Source organism: Phoenix dactylifera, chromosome 2, assembly GCF_051530095.1.
Source record: "Phoenix dactylifera cultivar Ajwa chromosome 2, Ajwa_hap1_PhDact_Kaust_v1.1, whole genome shotgun sequence".
In the NCBI taxonomy this organism is placed as follows: Eukaryota; Viridiplantae; Streptophyta; class Magnoliopsida; order Arecales; family Arecaceae; genus Phoenix; species Phoenix dactylifera.
Window position 1 is genome coordinate 11,555,066 of NC_143191.1, and position 24,950 is coordinate 11,580,015.

Here is a 24,950-nt window from a genome sequence, read left to right on the forward strand (position 1 = left end):
AAAATGAGCGGAAGAAGAATTAGAGATATGAAGTTATGAAATTGTCGTCTAAGATTGAACCCATTTTAGACCCCCCTCTTCAATCCATGAAGAAGGTCGGATTGCATTAGATTATAAAAAGAAATGCATTAGATAGACCTATCTAATTCTCCAAATATGGATCATATTTTTGGTTCAAACCTAACTTTATAGATCCAAATGCTTGCTCATGATTGAACGTGAAAGATGGGGACCTAGTTGGATCAAAGGTTGACCAGATCCACTTGCAGGCCTTTGATTCTAGTCGAGAAATCTCAGCCACCATAATTATTATGGCAGATAATAAATATTCCCAAGCCCATCTGATTCCTGACCCACCATGCTCGTCATCCACTAAATCTGAACATTAAAAATTTATAGAACGGTAATTATATCTTTACCATGGCATGACAGAATTAGGGCCAACATTTTTGTCACTCCGAGTTATATAGAAAAAATGGTTCAAGTCTTCAAGCCTTTTTAAAAGAAGCCCTTTTTGGTATAAAGAAAACGCCTGGCGCATCTGGCTCCGAGTTTTTTTGTTTCGTCGATTCGAGCGAAAGAGAGGGAGAAGGGGTCGTCTTTGCCTCTCGGTCTCGCCCTCTCGCAATCCCATCTCGCGAACTCCCTTCCTCCCTTCTCTTTGATTGGCGTCGCTTTTGATCGGTGGCGAGCCGGCTGGAGATGGGACTGGTCGAAGCCCGGTCGTCCGTAAACTGGGAGAAGGAGTCCTATCCCGCCTACGAGGACTTCATCGCCCTGCCCTTCCTCGTGCTCTTCTTCCCCACCGTCCGGTTCTTTCTCGATAGATTCGTGTTCGAGGTGCGCGATTCGAGCTTTCCTTTGCTCGGTTTCATCTGTTTTCCCTGTTTTCTCTTTTCGGTAAAAGGGGAATAACACCCTTAAATGGCCTCAGCGAGACCGCAGATAAGAAAGTCCCATGCGATCAGTTTTGTTCCTGTCTTGCGTGGAGTTTTTTGCCTTAAAAATCCGATTTTTATGTCACTAGTCGGATGAGCTTTTGATTCAGGGAACTAGGTTCTTGCATTTTGGGCGGACGGATGGCTTTTTAGTCTTTGACTTTTTTGCTGTGTGATAAAAGTCTGGTCTTTGGAGCTGTTTCGGTCATACGAGTGTAGCCCTGATGTGTTTTCTTCAGGAATTAGTTGGAAGGAGTGGAGATGTATCTTTTGCGAGCGTTCTTGCCCTTCTGAGATGGCTTGGCTTGAGAAATCGTGCTGTTCGGGGGGGGGGAGCTATCTTGACAAGTGTTATATGAAGCGGCTTTATGTTTAGAAGGGTTGAAAACCTAACCTCTTGTATTGTACTTGCGGGGATTTCAAAGATAATGAGTGCTCAGTTTTTTTTATTCTTTCTACCTGTAGATTGGAGCGAATAAGATATCAAGATGCACTGAGAGAGAAGTGGCGGAATTCTTAAGTAGTTTTTTATTTCTTTCCAACTCATGAATATGATTGTTTCTCATTTCAAATCTTTCAGATGCTTGCTGCTTTGAGAGAAGCCTAGAACTTTCTGATAGAATCAAGATAATTGGATATTTAATGATGCTTGGATCTCATTCTCGCCTCCTTTTGGCAATATTTTCATTATTCTAGTCATTCTCTTCGATAATTGATTGGGAATGCTGGTGTTGTGCATATTATTTTGTTGTAGGAGTAAAGTATAGCAGTGGTCTTGTCTAGGCTTCAGAACATTTATGAAGAAAACAGCTTATTGATTATTTTTTCACTTAAAGAAAACACGAGGGAGATCTATCTGCATATCTGCTGTGGTGTACACTGGATTCTTTATTTTTTGTGGCAACTGATCCATTTTTGTTAGAATACATGAGTCATATGTGTCCATGTGGTTGAATTCATAAAGTACATGTAAGAATGGAATTCCAAAGTTGAGTACATGGATTCATTCTGCAGGAGTAGTGCTAAAAAGAAAGCCAAAAAATTGTGATTGCTGATAATAAGGTTCTGGAATGCTGGTTGAAAACGTGAAATGATTTGGCCCTATGCGTAATTGATTGGAGATCTTTTGAGAAGAGGAACAAGTATACAATTAGAGGATAATGTTTGATACGCCTAAGTTCATTTGGGGTGGAGGCGAAGCGGAAGGATATGATAAGGCTAAATTTAGAATTGTACCTCAACTATGGTATGGGGCTAGTGCCACCTGGCTTCTCGTCAATCACCTTACAGTCTTCTAAAATGTTAAACATGCCTTAGGCATGTATAACATGTGCTGCCTTCTCAATTTTCATCAGTTTTGCATGGAAATGCCGTTGTCTGATCTGTCATATGTTTCTCGAAGTATTCCATGCCATTTTCATCTATTGATTGGTTGGCATTTGCATGTTGATGTGCAATCATTAATTATTATTCCTTTGTTCCCTGTTACATAATAAAGAAGACTATATAAAAAAAATTGCCACTTCTGTTGTTGGTCACATAACTTTTATTTCAGATGCCCTTGGTTAAAGTCTCAAATTATCATCTTTATGGAGAAAATTACCCGACTTGCCAACTTCTATATTTTTGCATGATTTAGATTATTTTTCACTTAAAGAAACATGAGAGAGATCTATCTGCATATCTGCTGTGATATACACTGGAGTCTTAATTTGTGGTGGCAACTGATCTGTTTTTGTTAGAATACATGAGCAATATATGCCCATGTGTTTGAATTCGTGAAGTACATGTAGGAATGGAATTCCAAAGTCGAGACATGGATTCATTGAGCAGAAGTAATGCTAGAAACAACAAATTTAGAGAAGGCCTAAAAATAGCGATAGCTGACGATAAGGTTCTGGAATGCTGATTGAAATGGTTTGGCCTTATTTGTAATTGATTAGAGGCCCTATGAGACGAGGCACAATTATGCATATAGAACATAAAGTGTGATAGGCCTAAGATTATTTAGTGTCGAGGTGAAGTGGAAAGATATGACAAGGCTAAATTTAAAACTGTACCTCAACTATGATATGGGGTTGGTGCCACCTGGCTGCCCATCAATCACATATAGTCCTCTAAAATGCTAAACATGCCTTGGCATGTGTAACATGGGATGCTTTCTCAATTTTCCCCAGTTTTACCTGAAACACCTTTGCCTGATCGGTCACATGTTTCTCGATGTATTCCATATCTTTTTCACTGGATGATATATGCATATTGATTGCAATCATTAATTATTCTTTTTTTATGCCTGTAACATAATAAAAAAAGCTATGTAAAAATTGCCACTTTTGTTGTTTGTCATATTTTATTTGGGATGTCTTTGGTTAAAGCCTAAAATTATTTTCTTCTCTGGAGGAAATTACCTGACGAGCCAACTTCTCCATCTTTACAACCCCCCCACCCCCTGCTCGCATGCCAAAAAAAAAAAAAAAAAAAGAAAAAAAAAGAAAACTACGAGTCATAAGGTTACTTCTCTTGAAGTTAAAGTGTCTTTCAGAAGAAATGGCTTAGGCATTATTGAGGTATATTTAAGTTTCCTTATCTTTGTTTATTTGAAGAATCATAGGAAGCCTAGTGGCATACTACTTGTAGAAAGATAAATAGCATGATTGCAGTCTTTTCTCTTTCTTGTGTTGTCTCCTTTTCAGTAAGGTCCTTAAGAAGGTTAGACTGGAAAAAAAGTTATATTGGAAAATATAGTTGTTTCCTGTGTGCTATTGGTGCATGCTGATTTCTTGTTTGAAAGGTTTTGGGCTATACCATGATTTGGATATAAATATTTTTTAGATTTTTCTTTTTATGGTGAAAGAAAATTGGTTTTTAGTGATTATATCTGTGGCCAGTTGGGCTGATAATGGGCTGAGCGATAATATCTTGAGCTTGGCTTTGGCATTTCAGCTGGTGCCCAAGCCTGTCCTGAGATGTAGTATTGTAGAGTCTGGGTTGGCCTAGATCCTCTAGTTTGAAGGCTCAAAGGTAGAGTTTTGGAATGAGGGTAAGGAGATAGATGGGTTACTTGTAGAGTGTGGTGTTAGAGAGGAAGCTATGCAAGTGGAGTGGTAGAGGTTGGGGTGTCTGAGGCATATTAAGGCTGTGGTTGGTTGGCGATTCTAGGTTCGGTCAGTGAAGTGGAGGTTTAGGGGATTAAGATGGGTTGAGGGAGCGGAGTTTAGGGTGGTGGTCTACTGGGAGACTCAGAAGAGGTGGTGTAATGACAAGGGGAGTGACAAGAAAGAAGAGGAAGGAGAGGAAATGAGAGGGAAGGGAAGGAGGCGGAGGAGAGAGCATGGTAGGAAGAGGTAGGGTAGGAGGAGAGGAGATGACTAGGATGGATCGGAGAAGACGAGGATTCAAAATAGGTTTTGCATAACAAAAGTTATTTACTTATTATATATCAATGATAATTTGAGCTTTGGGCTAGCCTTAAGCTGCTTTAGGATCAGTCTGATTCTAGACAGCATTTGATCTGAACTTAAATTTTGTGCACGACCTGGTCTAAGCACGAATATACTTGGCCCACATCCAGAGCCATTATCATCTTCTTACATCAATTGGATGTTGTTCAAAGGGAATGGTTAATAAAGTTTGTTACTCAAGGTAGTACTAAAGGGTCCACAGATAACAAAAGTGTTTACTGAACTTGTGCATCTTGTAAAGCCAGGCTAGTTATTTCATTTTTATCAAAGATAACGATTTGTATTATCTTTATTATAAGTGAAATGCTGAAAAAATAGTGAATAGTGATTAGTCTGTGAATAATTAAGATTTAAAAAGTTTCCACAAAATTTTTAGGCAAATAAACTTGGTAAACACTGGTACTATTTTTACATTGTAGCTATATAGCATTTGAAATTGTTATTTTATAGAAGTTTGTGAATATTCTGTTATTTGTTAGCTATTAATGACATACCAGTGAACCTGCACATGAAGTTTAAAAAGTTTTTAAAAAAGTGTCTTTTAGTGGCATGTAAAGTTTTTACATGCTCTTTGACAAATTATATATTTGAGCATTGAGATGCATGACATGCATTTTTGGTTAAAATGGTTGAATTGGGTACCTCATAACATTGCACCTCATAGCATTGTAGCTTGTCATGTCTATGCTGGTGGGCCACACATGGTATGCATGGGAGATACATTGCCTAAATTGTTAAGGAACACTTTATATGCCAAGTTTTGTTTTGTTTTGTTTTGTTTTTTTTATTTTTTCCCCAGATTCTAGGTGACTTTCAAACTTTGGTTTCTGTAAGGTGACAAAGAGATATGATTTGAGCTTTCAAACAAGAATTTTGACCCTTCCAACACTGAATATGTGAAAGGACAGAAACAATGTATGTCATGGAAGACAGATCTTTCATTATAGTTAAAAATTTTCATTAGGAGCAAGACGTATAGTTGAAATAATATAAATAAAATAAAACATGACAGCTCTCATTCTCATCCTAGTCATCACCTAGGTTGTCCTGCATTTTGCAGAGATTGTCTGCTTATGACTTGCTAGTATATGCTTAATCTATCAGATGGTGTAAATCATATTCTGAAATTTTATAATGTTTGCAACCTCTATGAACTAACTGACCTCCAATAAATAGAAGTGTGGTCTTCTGGACTGACATCATTGTGTTGTTAATCATCAGTTTGAGAGGGAAGAAGTTGCATTAAAATGCTAATATCACGCCTTCCACTTTTCTTCGATACGCCTCCTTGCTTGTTTTCATCACCATTTATAGGAAAGGGATTATAGACATGCAAATTCTAATACGCTAAATGGTGATTCATTGTGCTGTACTTGATATGATCTGATTTTCCTTTTAACCAGCCTAAGCTACGACGCCATTGAACTTAGGAGGCAGATTAAGGCATTTTTATCCTCCTTAGTTCTTGCTAATGAAGCTTGAGGCATGTAGTTCTGTCAGTGTAGTTTTGTTCGTAAGACTTTTATCTACTGTTTTCATCCCTCTCCCTACCTTTTGTTTCTAAGTTACTTTCCAGTTCATACTGATGAACAGAGGATAATCTTCTTGAATATTAGATGGAAGTGGGTAAGTGAATCGTAAAGGGCTATGCCATTCCAAAAGATAAAAAAATAAAACTATAAAATCTACTTGCTATAACAAATTGAAGATTCAGCCATATGCAGAATAATACAACTCCACCACTACCTGTGAACCATTTGTATTTGGTAATTATTAAACCAAACAGTCATTTTTGAACTGGTATGTACAAATGTTGACTAATCGAATCAATGCTGAAGCTAAGTGAACTTTGATGGTGGATTTGCTAAGTGAAAGCATTTTTATGATTTATTGGATCATTGTTGCAGCTTTTAAATATCTTTCTTTCAAGTCCTGTTTGCTTATTTTTAGCTTCTCTTTGGTTGATGTAGAGGTTGGCAAAGCGACTTATAGGAAAGGGACTTGAAGCTAATGCAAGGCGAAAAAAGATCAACAAATTTAAGGAGTCAGCTTGGAAGTGTGTTTATTTTCTTTCAGGAGAGCTTCTATCTTTGTCTGTTACATATAACGAGCCATGGTTCAAAAGTACCAGATACTATTGGGTAGGACCAGGAGAGCAGGTTTGGCCAGATCAACAAATAAAGTACGATTTATGTAGATCCTCTTCTTTTCTGTTAATTTTATTGCAAAAACATTTGATTTGGATGGAAATCTAATGATTTTGCTTCTTGTTTCTCAGACTTAAACTTAAGGCTGTATACATGTATGCTGCTGGATTTTACACGTATTCTATATTTGCCCTGCTGTTTTGGGAAACAAAGCGGTCAGACTACGGAGTGTCAATGTCTCATCATGTTGCAACTGTTGTTCTTATAGTGTTGTCTTATATATTCAGGTTAGTTTCTGTATGGATATTGGTTGCCACGATAATTCTCTATTATCATTCTTGCTTTCAAATCCTTTCTATGAAACCATGGTTTTCTGATATCAAAATCATGCTTTTGAAGATATTTGCTATCCTTTGTTGTTGTTTAGTGGCCCTTTCTGTACTATTCTATTTTCAATATTCGTTATTGACATATGAGGTTCAAGTATGTAAGTGTACTGCATTATCTTACTAGGGCTTAAAGCCATTTGTGTATGTTTGCATATGTGTCATATGCACAGTTATATAGGACTCATTTGTGATCATAAGGCAGCCTGAAGGTTGTGTATACATCTTCCGTGTGTGTGTGTGTGTGTGTATATATATATATATATATATATATATATATATATATATGATAAATGCAGATAGAGAATGTATGATGACACAGTGGAGATTGGAGAATATACCCCACATGTATTTGCCATAATATTTTATATTTATTCTAGTACAACATCCTTATATATATATATATATTTATATAAGTGGGGTAAGGTGGAGAGGGATAATGGTGGATTGATACAGAAACTGTTGTGATAAGGATGATGTGACAGACTAGATAGAAAGTTGCCAATGTACTAATAAGCAAAAAGAATATAGATTAAACATGAGGATTGTGAATTGAAGAAATGGCATTAATGAGCATGTAGAAGCGCAAGCTTATTTTACATAGAGCTGTCTCATTGACAATTTTATTGTTTTTCCCTTTGTACTTTTTTTATCTTGAATGCTTCTTTTCGTGGCCTCTTCTGTTCTTTTCCTCTGTCCTTTGTCTGATTTTTTTTTTACTTTCCCTACTTAGCTGAACCAATAGAGTGCTGTTATCTGCCCCTTCTCGGGTGAACCAAAGGAAGCTAACCATCCACCCTTTTATCTTGATTCCAGCATCTCCTTAAGATATAATACACACACAGCCATGTCCCTGTGATTTGTGGCTTTATTGGTTGCAGTTGAATTCTCTAGGACACCTTAGACACTTGACAAAGTATCCTGTGTCTAGGTAAACTGGTTTACACACACCGTCAAATTCAAGATGGGGCTTGCAATATTTAAGTTATCTATTGAATATATGGAGGCCTCTTGCTCGTATATGAAGTTGCCCAAAATCAAAACAGTGTATATGTGATAAAAAAACTATCTTTTGGGATAACTTGTTGCATAGGCAAGAGGTCTTATAAACATATAATTTGTTGTTTGTATACATTTTACACCTTACAATAAACCCAATGGTTTAGATTTTCATTTTGCAACCTTCACCTTTGGATTTGGTGGTGTGTGCAAACCCCCCTCTTTCTACCTTGTGTATAATATATCTACCTTATATGCAGACGCATGTATCTATTTATGTATTTATCTATGTATTTGTGTGATTTCTCAAAAAAATCTATGTATATGTTTTTGTGTATGTATAAGGTAGAGTTACTAGCCACAACCATAGGGTGGAAAGAATGGATTTGGCACCTATTGCCAAATTCATTGATGGGGGTTATTGTTTCCCCCCAACTAGAATGCAGAATTTGTCATGGAGTCAAAAATTGCCAGAATGTAACACCTATCAGTGAATTTGGCAATTTGCTCCAAAAGAAATTGATGACTTCGAGACATGGATTTAGAAACTGCTAGAATGTGATAACACCATTGGTATCAATTACCATTTTGACACGAAGCCGACACTAGAATAGGTGCCTGGATGTCGAAACCATCCGTATCAGTATGCACATGTCCTACTAGTCCATATCAGTTTGCATTGGTGTATACCCACAATGTGGTACTGACTGTACTAGTTAATACCAATTGGTTTTTCATTCATTTTATTGCTATCAGTGCATACTACCAGCACTGGTATTGTACCCATACCTTACATCGTGGTGGAAAAATGGTACAGGGTTCGGTATGGGTATCGAAAACCTTGCTTGGAGACCTTTGACCGTATGGGGATGATTAGAAGAAGGTATGATAGAAGGCTAGAACAAGAAGTTAGCAAGCTTGCTAGCAAGCAAGTAAAGCAAGAGAGAGCACGAAAAGCACAAATGCAATAGCAAGAGCTCTCTATAGCTGATAGACAAGAACAAAGCCTAAGAATTTAGATTAACCAGGAATGGTAGGTACTAAATTTCCTAACCAACAGTTCCAGTGTATCTTTGAAGTAAGAGCTGCTTATGCCCAAAATTTTTGCAATGTGGTTGTTGGTGTCTGCATGGACTGGCTCGTGATATTTATTGCTAATATAATATCAGACCATGTAATGATTAAATAATTTATTGTACCAACTAACACTGGTATTGCCTTCCATCCTCCAAGAGTTGGAGTGTTAATAGGCTTTGATCTAAGTATATATGTTTTTGTTAATAGCTTAGTGGCATTTGATTTAGTTTTTTCTTGTCTTTCTCAACAATAACTATCAATTCTTGTCCAAATTATTTGGAGTGTGCTTTATGGATCCTCATTGGCTAGGCATTCCTTTTTATGGCTTCATCTGATATTTTTGGATTTTGATCTGTATCATTGTGAGTTGAGGCATTAAAAGTCTTAGGGTGCCTTGTAGTGAGTTTGAAGGAAAAAGCCTTAGGATGTTTGCTGATACATCTGTTTGAGGCATGGCTTTCCAGAATTGAGGTGTTTGCGTACGGAGGGAAAAAAGAGGTCTAATTCTTGCACACTATGTGCAAAGTGCATGTCATTGACACCCATTAAAGGGTAGGGTAGTTAAGATCACTTTCATTGATCACTTCCAACCAGATTTTCCATTCACTTTTTTTACTTGACCTGGACAGACTCTAGTTCTGGTTACTGGGACTCTTGGAACATTCCGAGCTTTGCAGCTCCTTGTTGAGTATGGAGGATATTTCAACAAATGAATGATCATGCACTCTGTAAGAAATCAAAAAGGTTCTTTTGGCTTTCAATTGCTGCATTATTTATAGATTTTAGAGATGGGAGCAGCTAATCCCCACCCTCTACCCTATACCCACCCCACCCAGGTTAGAGCCCAGCCCCCAAGCATTTGATTGTAGAAGACATTTGATTTAGTTTTGTCATGTCTTTCTTGACAATAAACATCAATTCTTGTCCAAATTATTTGGAGTCAGCATTATGGATCCTCATTTGCTAGGAATTCGTTCTTATGGTTTCCTCTAATATCACAGTGAGTTGAGGCATTAGAAGTCTTAGGGTGACTTGAAGTGAGTCTAAGGAAAAGTCTTGGGGTGTTTTCTTACACATCTGATTGAGGCGTGTCTCTCTAGGATTCAGGTGTTTGCTTGAGGAGGGACAAGAGATGTTCGATTCTTCCACTCTATATGCATAATACATGTCATTGACAACCATTAACTGGCAGGGTAGTTAAGATCACTTTCTACCAGATTTTCACTTTCCTTTTTTCACTTGACCTGGAAATACTCTAGTTTTGGTTGATCGGAACTCTTGAACATTCCTGGCTTTGCAACTCCTTGTTGAGTATGAAGGACATTTCAACCAAGAAATGACCGTCCATTGTGCACGAAACCAAAAAGGTTTTTTTGGCCATCCACTTCTATGTTATCTATAATTTTTTTTTTTCTTTTGAAATTGGGAGGGGCCATTCCTTGTCCTCTACCCCATACCTACTCCACCTTACCCCACCTAGGCTGGAGCCTAGACCCCGGGCTGATTGAGCCATTGCTTGCAGAATCGTGGCCTGGTTGAAGCAAGGGCCAATGCTCCCTGGAATCAAACCTCCACCTTTTTTCTAAAGTGGCGAGGGATTGTACCCGAACCAAGGTTCGGTGATCTGTGTTATTTATAAATTAGAAACAGATTTCGGTGGATTACATCCATGAATAAGAAAATAGTTCCCATTGGGAGCAAACCATCCGCAGACAGACGGTCAGACTGAGCGGATTAATGCTTTGTTGGAGGAAGACCTGCGGCATTATGTCACAGCAAGCCAGAAGAATTGGGTGGACTTGAAGTCTATTGGAATTGGCTCTCTATCAATGGAATATACTATGGATCGCGGGGTGGGGAAGAGGAATCGACGAAGAATCCAGGAAAGTTCAATTCCGATAAGGGACGATTTTTTTTCCGATATTCACATGATGGGTAAATCCTCTTTGCATGAGCCTTATGGATTTTGTAAGTATGATACTGCATGGACAGAAACCATTATATTCCTGCACTTGGATGTTACGCTAGTGAATATAGGGTTCGATCTTCTGCTCTCCACTAATACTTACCATCAATCGAAAGTCACAAACAGGTGACAACTATTATATTTTACATATCCTTGAAGTCCTTGCATGGTGAGTATATTAACTAAATAAACAATCTTAGTTGATTGCAAATCAACCTGTTTTGCCCTGCTATAAGAGGTTCTTCAAGATATTGCAACTGATATCACTTAATAAATTGTTGTGAACTGTGTTATTGTTGACCTGAAACTTTTCCTAGTTTCAGTGCGATTGTTGGTGTGCCTCTTGGACCATAATTTCTATGCCTATTTTGTAATGACTACTCGAATTGTTACAAACATGCAAGCTTTGGGTAAAACTTGCATTTAGACATGCCAATGCTGGTACACATTTATTTTATGGCTGCACGATTACAGAGATTGTCAATTTGTTTCATATGGCATTGCAGTATAGCCCCATATATAACCATGAATTGCCAAATGAATAGCATTTTTAGAAAGATCACTAAATTTTTGTGTTGAAAAAAATGAAAAGAATAGGATTCAAGTTTGTAAAAAGACATATACTAAGTGTTAAGCAAGGTTTGCAATTGGAGCATTGTCTAAACCATAAAATATTACATCTGTTTTTTTTGTTACTTTTCTAAAATCCTTATTTCTGCTGATGGTTACAATAGTTATGTTTCTTTTGATATGAGACTGTTTCTTATCTTACCTTACAAACAGGTTTGCTCGTGTTGGATCGGTTGTGTTGGCCGTTCATGATGCAAGCGATGTGTTTTTAGAAATGGGGAAGATGGCGAAGTATGGTGCTTGTGAGTGGCTGGCCAATGTGTCATTTCTTCTTTTTGTTGCTTCATGGATTATACTTCGCCTCATATATTTCCCTTTCTGGATCCTCCGAAGTACAAGGTAAGCATGAGTTGCTCAATGTAGGTACCATAAACTGCATGATTTCAATCCCGGTTTTCAATCTTGGTATTGGACTTGTACCAGTACCCAGTTGGTACTCCCTGTATGGACACTTTATGGTACAACCTTGTTATTGACATTCGATATGGAGGCATACCGGTTTTAATAGCCTAGCAATATGGTATGATATGCTCCATAATGGGTGGTAAAGTCCAATATAGCAAGCCATGATTTCAGTGCTCTCATTGTCATAGTTAAGGAGGAAAGGACAAACCCATTTAGGGGAGTTTCAGTGCATCAATAGTTTATTACGGATAGAAACTAAAGATGATGGCTATTGGAATTGCATATTATAGTATATTTTCTTCCCATTCAAGACAATTCTGTCTGTTTCTTTGTTAATATACATTTAAGAATTATATTCACAAGAACTTCTAAAGCTGCAATTTTTCATGTCATGTATTCCGTTCTTTGAGCATTTTTTTGAAACTGTTTACTCCAAAAATTTGTTTGATTCGGTTACAAGTCTTATGAGTTTTGATTTTTCATATAATTTGCAAAACTATGGTAACAAATGACTTAAAAATTGAAAAAGCAATGGCAATTTTCTTATCTGAAAACCAAGGTTCGTCGTATTGGTTCGTATTGCCCCATACCGGACATACCGTACTGTATCAGTACTGAATAGAGATTTTGTATGAAGGGTGTAGCGAGCCTCAAAACACTAATCTGATCCCTGTACTGGGCATATGGACACTTTATTAGCATGGTATTAGTATGGGATCCAGTATTGAGATTGTGAACCTTGAACAATTAAGATCCATATGAGCACATGGTGAGATCATGTCATAGCTCTAATGTCAGCCATCAAGAGGGCAGTATGAGAATCATTTCCTCGTTGATTCACTGGATTTGTTGACAGTTTATTGACAGATGGTCCATAGCTAATTGATTGTTCATTAGAGGGTAACAGAACAACCATCTGGCAATTGGATAGTGTAGGAATCATACATGGACCTCTATCATCTCAAAGTGGAACAACCTTCTTCATGATATTAGGAAGATCTCTGGGTCGAGATGCTGGTATAAAGTGGAACCATATGATGAGGTCATGGTTGTAGATCTTGTGGTATAATTCTTATCATGTTGATTCAAGCCCATGATCTGTTGTCCAGAGCGCTGAAGGAACAAAATTAGAGCATCAGTCATGTAGACAGGCTAGATTAATCTTTGCAAGATAGTTTGCTTACTGTTTCAGATTTGAACTAGATTTTAGGAAAGTTCTATGAGTATCAGTTGGGTGTAGTAAGAATTAGATTTTGGGATATGACAATGATCAATGTAATGCTTCTATAAGCGTTAATAAACAGTTGGACATGTCCACTAATGGAAGGCCTGAATGCTAGTAGAAAGTGGTCATATCAATATGTAGCTTCTAAAATTGTGTTCAGACCATTGGCTATTAGATAGTATAATCAGCTGGTGGAGCTGACAGCAGTAGTAGAGGTCAGCAATAGTAAGGGGACTATCATAGATCCTGCAAAAAAAGGATGTCTCAGCTGTTGCCACTGCATGGTCTGGGGAGAGGTAGATGTACGCAGTTTTATCCTTGCGTGTAGAGGCTATTTCTGTGTTTGGAACTCGTGACATACATATCATAATGGAACAACCTTGCCATTGTGCCAAGGCCCGCCCTATCATAGATTCTGGAAGTGGTAACAAATTGTGCGAGGAGCAAATATAGGGTGGAAAGAGTTTTCACTGACATTTTATGTTTCTTTTTTTTTTTTGGTTGCTAAAAACGGATGTTTCATACAACACGGGTACGAATACACCCAGTAGAATCTGCAACCAAAAGATCCCGGAATGCACCGGGTAAATCATCTCCACCAACCCATAGGGTGCCTCCTGAGTGGCTCGCAACATATGCTGCCACCCAGTCGGCCGCCCCATTGGCCTCACGATATACATGCATAGCTCGAAAGCTAATCACCTCTCTCACTATCAACCATATGTCACGGAGCAAAGGATGAACTCCTCCACCGCTGCGAGTGCCCTGCTGGATCCAGCTGATCACTGTGGCCGAATCGCCCTCCAAGAAAATGGAACTCGCCTGAAGTACATGTCGTGCATACCGCAATTCCATCCAAGCCGCACGCAGCTCTGCCCCTGGGACCGAGGTATCAAAGATCTGACAACCCCCTGCTGCCACCGTGCTGGAGCTCGGGCCCCTGATAACAAATCCCGCCCCTCCTCTCCTGCCCCCATCCAGGACTGAGCCATCAAAATTGACCTTGAGGAAACTCGGGGGTGGGGGCTCCCAGGTGAAAAACACCGTATGAGAAGCTGCCGAAGCAGTATGGGAGTCCCAGATGTCCCGAGCTGTCAAAGGTCTATGCTCCGAGCCTACATGAAGAAACTCTGCTGCCTGAGCCCGAGCCCGAGCCCGCTCCATCACGAACCGTGGGGACGGACTGTGCTCGCCAAACACTCGGGCGTTCCTGGCCATCCATAGCTGGTATACGATGCAGGACACCCTAATAGCCTCCCGACGCATCTGAAGGGAGCTAGACCAACGCCGAACCTCCTCCAGAAAACACTCCCTCCGACTCCACACACCCTCCGGGATCCCAGACAGCCTCCAGGTCCGCCTCGCCCAGACACACTGGAATAGTGCGTGATCCACTGTCTCGTCTACCTCACAATACAGGCACACAGAGGGGATGCTAACACCACGTCGGCTCAATGCCAAGCTCGTCGGCAAGCGGTCCCAGGCTACCTTCCAGAGAAATAGTGCAACCCTCTGGTGTAGCCCAAACCTCCATACCCAGCCACAATGCCTACCCAGCTCTGACTCCTGCTGGATAATCCGAGAAACATCACCAACCCTGACTCTGGCCCTGCAAGTGGTGCTCCATACTCTGACATCTGGACCTGCTGATCCCGGAATGGGAAGGGCTCGTACCCGCTCTGCTAAATGCTCCCCGAATAACTGGCCCAGTCTGTCGGTATCCCACTCTGCCTCCCCCGGCCTGAGAAGGTCACACACCCGGAGCCCCGCCATCCCCTGACCGCTAATCATCGTCGGCCACAACCTCAATGGAAGAGCGTCCACCCATGGGTCCGCCATCACATCAATGCTCCGTCCGTCGCCAATCAACCATCTAGAATATGCCAGGGCCATAGGCACATACCTTCCAATCTCCCGCCACATAAAGGAACTCCTCCGGCCACCCGCCACCGGTCCAGCTAAGCCAGCTCGACAATATCTACCGATCATGACCTGACTCCATAATCCGCATGGCTCCAGAACAATCTGCACCGCCCGCCGCGCCAGGAGTGCCTCTCGCCTCATTAGAAGTGACTGCACCCCCAAACCACCCTCACTCAAAGGTGGTTTCTGCAGTGGAATTTGAAAGCAGGGAATCCATCACAACAACAAAAAATGAACGCTTACTTTTAAGAGGTTGAATACCCCATGATTTGTCTAAATCATAGTATATTCCCTTTTTCCTAGATTGCTTATGCATATTGATAAACGACTTTAAGGTCATATTGCATTTTTCTTAAACTTTTTATTCTGTAGAGTTGTCATGTTGTGCACTCCTTAAGAGCAAAGAAACAGCAAAATTGAAAAGGTTATTCCAAAAAATGCCCTAAGTTGGGCCTAAAATTGCTGAAAGGGCATGATCTCTTAAGAAGGCCTATAATATTTTGACACGGTTTGGTTTGGCTTTGGATATTTTCGTCATGTCTAATATGACATTTTGAAGAGTAGTTTCAAAGTTATCCTGCAACTCTACGCTATTAGCTCATAAAGCTAAGTCAATGATTTCTTTGAACACAATTACTGGTGGAATACATCATTTTGCTTGGCATAATATTTATGCACTATATAATTTGTACTTTTGTAACTAATACTGATCTCTTGTGTTTGATATTGAATCAGCTGTTTCCATCTAGTCTGGAAGTTTTGTCCGGTAGTATTTTAAGAACATATAACCTTATCTCTCATTTTTTGGCCTGATGTGGCAGTTATGAAGTTTTACTGTCTCTGGACAAGGAGAAGCACAAGTTTGAAGGACCAATATATTATTATATCTTCAACACACTTCTATTCTCGCTGCTTGTTCTTCACATTTACTGGTGGGTTTTAATCTTCCGGATGCTTGTAAAGCAAATTCAGTCCAGAGGAAATATTGGGGATGATGTTCGATCTGGTAATTGCCTTTTTTATTGATGTATTTGCAAAACACATTTACCAGATGAATACCCAAACACACACACAAACTCACGGACATCTGAACTTCTTATGGTAGATTCACAAAATTAATGCTTAATTTGAAAGTCTTTTTGTATGGTAAATGATAGCACATTCTGGTCTCTTAAAATATCAACTTTATTCCTGTTAAATTTAACATAAATTTTCATGCTTCATTCTTTGATGTCCCAAAGCACTTCTTGGGAGCTGTTCCTTACTGCAATTTCGTTATTTTTTTAATGTAGATTCTGAAGATGAAGAGGAACATGAAGATTAACTCGGGAAGACTGTTAGCTATGTACTCACTCTTGTAGACACCGACTTCGCCAAAAAATCATGCTTCTTTCTCATGTTCATCGCTATTGTTGTTCTGATTTGCTTAATTCTGTGCTGGCTACTAGAATTCAGATGGCTTGATGGTGTTGGAAAGAGGATCAGCCTATTCTCATTTTTCAGATGAAGCTTACAACCAGACATTTAGAATTCACGCTCCCATTTCATGTATTTTTTGAAGTGGTGTTGCTGATAATGGAGATACCTCATCATTAGAGGACTTCTGTATATTTATTTTGGAAACAGATGTGGATGCAAGATCAGATAATACTGATTGAATATACATTTGATTCATGGCTAATCTATTGGCCAAAATTGTCCCAAAATGAGATCTCCAGTTGCATTATTAATGATTTCCTATGAGTTCCAGTCATCCACCAGTATTTTTCATTTTCTTTTATCTTTCATATATTAATAATATTAATGAACTGGTATTCTCCCTTCGAAGGTAGTAGGGTTACAAATGCCTGTAATCAGGATTTTGTTGGTCACCATATAATCTTCTGCGCTGATCATAGATGATTGTTTGAAAGTTGTCAACCCTTGGCATACAACCTTATCCACCTTCCAGGTCATCACAAAGAGGCTTTGAGGGATTATGATCTTGATGCCTTGAGTTATTGGACTTCTGAATGTTCTATTCCCCCGTTGCTGATGTGTTCAATTTTTGCAGTTGAGATAGAAGTGGCAGTCTGAAGTTTATGGTGGGAAAGGAATCATATGAAAGAGGAACTTGTACATACACTGAAATAGCTTGGAGTGTGAGGATTGGTCTTTGCTGGTCTTGGTGATTTTGCTTGGAGGTAGAAGAAGTCTAGGCGCACAAAATGGGGATGGAAATTGATCTGGTATGAAGTTTGGGTCACACCCATGAATAGTCAAGCTCTATGCGATATGGTTGGAGGGAATCCAGCATGGGGTCAGACTGAGCTGTGGTCCATTGCCTAACTTCATGCTTTAACTTTGAGCCATGAAGTCTAGTGGTAGGAAAAATGGTTTGGATCTTTTTATGAGGTTTTACTGATCAAGGATGAACATAATGTATTTGGGAACTAAGGAGCTAAAACTCATCTTCCCTACGGAGACAAAATAGTAGAAGTTTCGAATCTCAATTTTTTTTTTTTTTTGCATGAATATCCTCTTAAATATCGAATTTTATATTAATATTTTTTTAAAATTAATATTTGCATGTCTACTCTTTTTTATTCTTGTTTTTGCATATGTACTCATGTCATCTAACGCTGTTAAAAAATTAACAGTTTCAAATTAAAATGACTAAAATATTCTTAATAAGTAGATGTGCAAAAAAAATTATTTATAAGGCGATCGGAATAAGAGACAAAAAAGTAATTTTAAAAATATATTTTATTTTTAATTAAAATAAATATGGTTTTTATTAACTGTGTTAGAAATACCGTTATATTTGGAGCATTTGTGCAAAAATAGTATTTTACGAGGGTACAAAAATAAATATAAATTTTAAAAGGGTATTCACGTATATTTAAATTTTTAGAAGGGTATTCATGCAAAAAATTCATCTTAAAAATACCTATTTTAGTTTTTGGGTGGTGGGTCTCTAAAGGTTTGTTTAGTTGGGGTATATTAGATTACGAGGTAACATGGTGATTCATGAAAAATTATTTATCTGAAAAAATGTTTGCGTAGGAAAATAAATTTCTATATTTGGTTGGTGGAAAAATTACTCTAGAAAGTGATGTCAAGAAAAGATTACTATATTTGGTTGGTGGTAATCTTATATGAAAACATTGTCAAATTTTCAACGGCGCCATTAAATAGACAATTCAAATAATAATATTTTTTTCTCAATGTATTTGTATTAAGCCATAAGAATAGTGGTGAGTATTTTTCCATGTCCCGATAATGAGGACTTATAATTTGCCATATGAACATGATAATGGATTTGCTGCAAAGCATCAAAAGCGCGTTAAGGTAGTTCCTTCATCAACTTTCACAAATTATCCAATGCCTTGTTGGGGTCATAATTGATATACCCATAATCATCACTTTCAAATAATCATCTCGAAAATAAGATGGACATCATCTAGATTGGAAAAACAATCATTATAATCATAATTTTCATAATAGTAGTCACGACTAGTATAAGGATAATGATCGATATAATAATAGGATATCATCAATTAAAATACAGTTTGAGATATTGAAATAAATAATTGAGAATGCCAAGAAATGCTCTAGAATAGGTAGACCTTCTATACAAGAGGCTTAATCTCAGTTCTAGGATCGTTGTTGCAATAGCTGAGTTCAATGGCCAAATATGATGCCATTGTTGTTGCAGAAAGAGAGAGAGAGAGAGAGAGAGAGAGCCCAAATGAGATCCACTTCTTAACTTTATCATGAGAAAGAAAGTTTTTTTCAGCAATAACTTTCTTGGATGGTAGTTACCGGCAGGTCCCTTACAATAGTTACTCCTTTTGGATGGTTGTTCCTACAAATAACTTTCCCAGTTCTTGATAACTTCCTTTACAAAGTTAAATCCAGCAATCAACCATCCATATATGGCCTCTTGTAAAGTGACAAGTGGTCAATTTTGATTCTTCCACATATTCAAACATAAATTATCCCCAGAATCTTGGTCATGCATCATAATTGACCTAAATTAAATTTTGGATGCAAACAATTAGGAAAAAGGGAAAAAGAATGATGCCCTAAATCGAGGAATGGACAAGGGAAGTAAAGGTCTCAAAGTTTCTTCATTATAAAAAGTAGAGAAAAATTCTGAATTTTTGTTGCATATCAAGAAGTTACTAGAACTATAGGATTGTGGTTTGGTCTACGTCGTGCAAAACAATAGGAATCCTCCTTGACAAGTCCTATATTACTTACATTTTGTAAGCTAAACTAGGGATTATGTTGTAATTAGGGTATCATATTAGCTTTAGACTCTTTTCATTTGATCTCTTATTAACACCTAAGAAATTTTAACCTAGCGTTTCCAATAGAAAAATAATTTAAACTATCAATCAATATTGGCATTTAGATGAGGTATATCACATTTGGATGAAGCTAGGAAGGAATCTTTATTTAGACTCTTTTCCTAAAAGTTTGTCTAGTAAGACTGCCCATTTGCCTTTCCTTTGTGGGTACAAGGGGGAAAATCCTCTACTTTTGTATTTGGGGCTTGATCTATTGCCTCTAAAAGGTCTCATTGCCTGCATATTGTGCTGCGAGAGATGTGTGCCCTATTTTTCTTAGTAATTCCAACACAATATGCATATGGTTACCAAAAAAACACAATATGCATCTTCATTATGCTGCTTAAGAGTTTTTCCCTTTTTGTTCTATTCTTGTTTTCATTCTTATTTCTTGTTCATATATATTTTTTTATAAAAAAATGTCTATTATCATCATTATTTTTAAAATAAAAAAAAAGAAAAAAGAAAAAGAAACTATATGCTCTACTTGGGCTCAATCAGAGAAGTGTCAAAATTCTATTAGGAAAATGTTATCCATCCTCTTATTCTCCCAATTTTAGGACACATCTCCCAAGTTAACTCTAATTACAATTACTATTCATCAAACACTTAACAGCATTTGTATCTCAAGATCTATATATGTTCCAATATGCATTATTTAGCAACCTTAGGTGGTCAACAAATGCTTTCCTCCTTGTAGATATTCTTCCATCCAGCACTCCACAAATAAACAAATCATACTACTCATGTTTCAAAGCTAGAAATGGTTCATAGAGCCATTAGCGAAGGCTGGCAGTGGATATGCTTAAAGGTTGCTTGAAGTTGACCTTTATGGAACTACTGCACATGTTATTCATTGCACTGGACTACCTATCCTGACATGGGATATCATGGTCCCTCATACTTCTCTCAAATAATGCTGCTTTCTTCTATGGGCATAAGAATGAGGGGACGACCCCATCGCTGCCTTTGGATATTAGAGAGCTGGAAAACATCTGATCCACATCGAGCTCAATGTCTGATCTCTTAGCGAACCGGCCCTTTATCCGTGGTCGGGTCTCGGCATTTACCTTCCTTGATGCATACCTTATTCTCTTCTCAAGTTTTCTAGTCTTCTTCTTCTCCCTGTATCTGAGAATCCTGGCTTCCCTGTTCATGGCAGTGAATTGAGGTGGCATTTGAAGTAAATTGCTTGAGACGAGGTGTGTGGTCACTGTGGAAGGTAGGATATGAGGGCTCGAGATGTTGGTCATGGTGGTGTCTGGTACTACACTCGCTTCCATTGATGAGAAAGAAACCTGAGAATTATCTGTTAGATATGGTCAATGGAGCAGGAGTATAAGAAGGAAATTAAAAGACTCACCAAATGTATAGGTTAATTTTTGTTTCTCCATGATGTTTGCCATGGAGACACCTAAGTTGTTTCAATAAAAGTTTGATGATCATTATCTTTCTAAGAGATCATGTGGGTTCTATTGTTTAAAAATTCATTGAGTTCGTTTGAAACTTGGTCAAGTCAACTTGACGCAGCAAGTTTTCGAGATCTTGGTTTTGTAAACCTTAGGTTTCGGATCGGTCTTGACTTGGCTGACTTGCTGAGTTACTTAAAACTAAGTCCGAGTTGTTCGACTCAATAAAGTCCTAGACACCATCTACAAACTACTCGAGAGCCATCTTTTGGAGTGTCTTTTGGTATATTTAGTGTACAAATATTTAGAGTGTCTTTTGGTATATTTAGTGTAAAAATATAAAAATATAAATAGAATATGAAGAATTGAGGCTCCTATTCCTCATCCATCCCTAAGAGCACATTATTTCTAATATTCTCAACCATCCCTATAATGCTCACATTTCTAATTCCCATCATGTGTCATGTGTTTAGGGTTTTGTTTGCCATCACTCCTAGTACTCAATGGTAACATGCAAATAATAGTTGCCAACATATCAATTAATCATTAACATCTTTTGTTTAAAAAAAATTATTATTAACATAATATATCGATTGTACGAATAATAATAAATTGTAGATTTAGGATTGGGCCGAGTCCTTGAATCTAAAGCTGAGCTGACTTTCAAGCCAACTTGAGTTTTTGGTTTGTTCTAACTATGGTGACTTCTAGGGGATGAAGATAATCTTTTTATCTTCCTGAAAGCTCGTTTGTAGTTTCCATGGACCATAGGAGAAATATAAGATAGATAGAGAACAGAAATCCAAAAGTGCACTTTATTTACCATAGAAATAAACAGGAAGACTTGCAGCTATCGACCAGTCACAACAAAGTTGTTTTTTTAGAGCAAAGATTAGGCTTTCAGTTAGTAATTAGGACGTTGAAACACTAAGCTAGTAAAGAGATGAGGGCCATCAAAGGAACAAAAAAAAAAAAAAATTAACATATTTGCAGATTTAACTAGAGAGAACAAATTAGAAACAAACTAGAAAGGCATACCTCAAGAATTCAAGAGAAATATTGTAGAAACAAATTAGAAAGGCTCAGAGGAAGTAATCATTTTGGTTTCTTGCATGAGACCGAAAACAATATTTTTTAGCAGAGTAAAAATCAGAAATTTAACCTTGGATCTAAATAGCCAGCCAATAAACAAAATCCTTGTATCTCTCCAACTATTCCACACCAAATGGAAATGATAAAATCACACATGACCTCTCCAGTGAAACAATACCACACCAAAATTTGCACCCAAGTAAGATCACATAACCATGGAAAAATTACAGACATGAGCAGCAATCTAGTAGTAACAAAGAGCACGGAAAAACAACACCAACGATATATAAAAGCATCATATCCATCCGAAGTTAAAAAAAAAAAAAGGAAAAACAAATATACAAAAACATACTCATGTATGTGACCAGGGAAAATCCTGACAAAACATCCAATGATTCTATAGAATAACTCACGCCGTGACCGAGCGAAGCAGTAGTGTAACTGAACCCAGCATTGGAGTTGTCATGCTCCTTCTCCATCCCATAGTTCTGCTGCTGTGCTTCATATCCCACCACCTTTCTTTGTGAAGGCACCACACACTCACTCCCCTCATTCCTCCCATAATTCTGCTGCTGCTGCTGCTGTTCTTGGTTCTGGTTCTCATTACATGAATCGTTGTAGTCCAAAAGATCCAAGTACTCATCCACCTCCGGACCAAACAAAAACCCAGAATTATTAGTCTGGTTGCAGTTTCCACTAACCAGCAACCACGACATCGCCTCACCGTCGTCGTGGTTCACCTCCTCCTCCCCCACCAGCTTTTTTCCGCCAAAAGGCGGGCCAGGGCCCGGGCCAAGATGGTCCGGGGGGAGGGGGAGGATGGGGACGCGGTGGTGGCAGCCAGCGAGCGGCCTGTTGGCGGAGTGAACGTCGGCGTCGCAGGCGGCGCAGAGCGCCGCCGCGTCGGCCCGGCGGGTGAGGGTGGCGGGCTCGCATACCTCGCACACCCCCACCCGCTCGTGCCACGACGCCACCCGGTTCGCGTTGTGCACTTGTGAGTCGCACCCCACGCACAGATACGCCGCGTCCGCGAGGCAGTACACCGTGCTTGGCTCCGACTGGCACGAGTCGCATGTTCGCATCCACTTCCCGCCACCGCCACCGCCACCATTGCCGCCCCCGGCGGCGGAGCTCCCCTCCTCCTCGAACATACAAGCACTACTACAACTATTCATCAAACTGAAATAGTACTGCTATATAGTGAATTTTCTTTTTGTTATAATAAAAAATTAGCCCGCTTCCTCCCTCCCACGCATATGTAGGCTTCTCTCGCGGGCTCTCTTTGTTTCACTTCTTTTGGGACCGGAAATGCGAGCGTGGTGGGTGGTGCGAGTAATAACCATAACCAAGGGCGACAAGAGTTAGCAAGGAGTGAGGGGAGATGCAGAAAATCCAGCCGGTAACAATCCAAATTTTTTTTTATAAATAACCGATGTGGGACTAAATACACGCCTATACGGATTCTTATATACTCTCTCTATTCAAACCCCGATGTCCTCAGCAGGTTAAGGGTTCAAATTTATTCAAATTTAATCACAAAACCACAATTGACTTGTAGTCAGCCTTCATGATTCCATGCTGCAATGTCTCTAAGTCTATATAGGCTATGGACTGAGTTCACTCTGATACCATTTGTAATAACCAAAGACCTCATCCAAAAAGGCTAGTCGGAAGGTATTTTTTAGGTTCTTTAGTTTGTGTAAGTACTTAAAATCTTCTTGGCAAATAATCAATGTAGGACAAACACACGCTTGCACATATCCTTACACAGACATGCGGTTGGTACGATATGTTCGGGTCAGAAAAGCTAGGCCTCTATCTTCCTTGTGGTTGGCCAATAACTAATGGTGCAGCCAGGTTAGGTAGGAGTATCTTGCGGGCTCCAGATCCTCTGGAACTCGGAGGGGGTATGGAAAAGTAGGAACAAAAATAATATGGGAGCTCTAGAGGAAAAAGTATAGGACGGACTTTCTATTTTGCCACATTTTTTCTAGTGTCTATCTTAAAAAAAAAGTCAAAAATTAGAAACTTCTCCTACTAACATAGTGCTATAATTAAAAAATAAAAAAAATTGTATGCGACATCCTCTTTCTTCCTTATTTTTAAAACATATTTTTTTCTCATATATGCTACATAGCCAGGTTATATGTATTATGCAAATTAATTATCTAGCAAGCTAATACACACCTCTAAACAAATCAATTCACAATTTCTGAAACATGGCGTCACTAGTACACAATATGGTCAAGTGATATACACATAGCAAATTAGTCATCTAGCAACCTAATACACACCTTCAAGCAAATTGATATACAATTTTCAAAATATCATGTTCACCAATACACACTACATAGCCAGGTGATACGCACTCGTCAACTTTTTAATATATACTACAAGCTTCTTTGATATATACTCAGCAGTGATCCGATATATACCTTTAAGTAAATTGATACATAGTTTCCAAAACATGCTTTGTACTAGTACATAATACATGGCCAGGTGATACACACGAAACAAATTAGTTATTTAACAAACCGATAAATACCTTTAGGTAAAACGATGCACATTTTTTAAAATATGATATCTATCGGTACCGATGCACAGTGTACAATTTAGTATGTCTAATATAAGAAATTATATACATACTATTTTTTAGATTCTATAAACTATTAGATGCAGAGATTCTGAAAAAGAGAAAGAGATTTGGAGGAAGAGAAAAAGACTCAGAAACAAGACAAAAAATCTCACAGATAGGAAAGATTACTCGGCGAGAAAAAGAATAAATGGGGAGGCTTGATGAGGAAGAAAGAGGATACCGCACGTGATTTCTTTTTCTTTTTTTGTTTTTCTTTTTAATCACGGACCGACGACTCCGTCAGTAGAAGAAGCCCTTAATTTTTATATTTCTTCTTTGATACGGGCACTAAAGGAAATATGGTAAAATAGGAAGTCTGCTCC

General features: G+C 38.5%; 2 protein-coding genes across 3 annotated transcripts; one reads left to right on the forward strand and one right to left on the reverse strand.

Moving 5' to 3' along the window:
* Window positions 1–437: 437 nt before the first annotated feature.
* On the forward strand, window positions 438–16,863 carry LOC103717716 (ASC1-like protein 1). 2 transcript variants are annotated; one of them, XM_008806203.5, is made up of 6 exons: window positions 438–840; window positions 6,370–6,581; window positions 6,678–6,833; window positions 11,758–11,943; window positions 15,979–16,163; window positions 16,450–16,863. In XM_008806203.5, exons 1-6 carry the CDS (start codon window positions 703–705, stop codon window positions 16,479–16,481), a joined length of 909 nt encoding a protein of 302 aa, XP_008804425.1. In that variant the 5' UTR covers window positions 438–702; the 3' UTR covers window positions 16,482–16,863. The 2 variants fall into 2 exon arrangements, with proteins under 2 accessions (XP_008804425.1, XP_088571456.1); XM_088715330.1 differs by having other exon boundaries at window positions 544–840; window positions 15,979–16,089.
* Window positions 16,864–19,715: 2,852 nt separating this feature from the next.
* Window positions 19,716–24,269, reverse strand: LOC103717725 (zinc finger protein HD1-like). Its single transcript, XM_026808690.3, has 2 exons — window positions 22,406–24,269; window positions 19,716–20,789 (listed from the first exon to the last, which is right to left on the reverse strand). The coding sequence occupies exons 1-2, from the start codon at window positions 23,141–23,143 to the stop codon at window positions 20,421–20,423; spliced, it is 1,107 nt and encodes a 368-aa protein (XP_026664491.3). The 5' UTR covers window positions 23,144–24,269; the 3' UTR covers window positions 19,716–20,420.
* Between the last annotated feature and the right edge of the window lie 681 nt (window positions 24,270–24,950).

Bases quoted from the DNA above. Each gene is read 5' to 3' on its own strand.
- LOC103717716 (XM_008806203.5), top strand. From the start codon at position 703: ATGGGACTGGTCGAAGCCCGGTCGTCCGTAAACTGGGAGAAGGAGTCC. The intron at 841-6,369 runs GTGCGCGATTCG...TGGTTGATGTAG, and splicing joins TCGATAGATTCGTGTTCGAG to AGGTTGGCAAAGCGACTTAT. The intron at 6,834-11,757 runs GTTAGTTTCTGT...CCTTACAAACAG, and splicing joins GTGTTGTCTTATATATTCAG to GTTTGCTCGTGTTGGATCGG.
- LOC103717725 (XM_026808690.3), bottom strand. From the start codon at position 23,143: ATGTTCGAGGAGGAGGGGAGCTCCGCCGCCGGGGGCGGCAATGGTGGC. The intron at 20,790-22,405 runs GTGAGTTATTCT...GATAATTCTCAG, and splicing joins CTGCTTCGCTCGGTCACGGC to GTTTCTTTCTCATCAATGGA.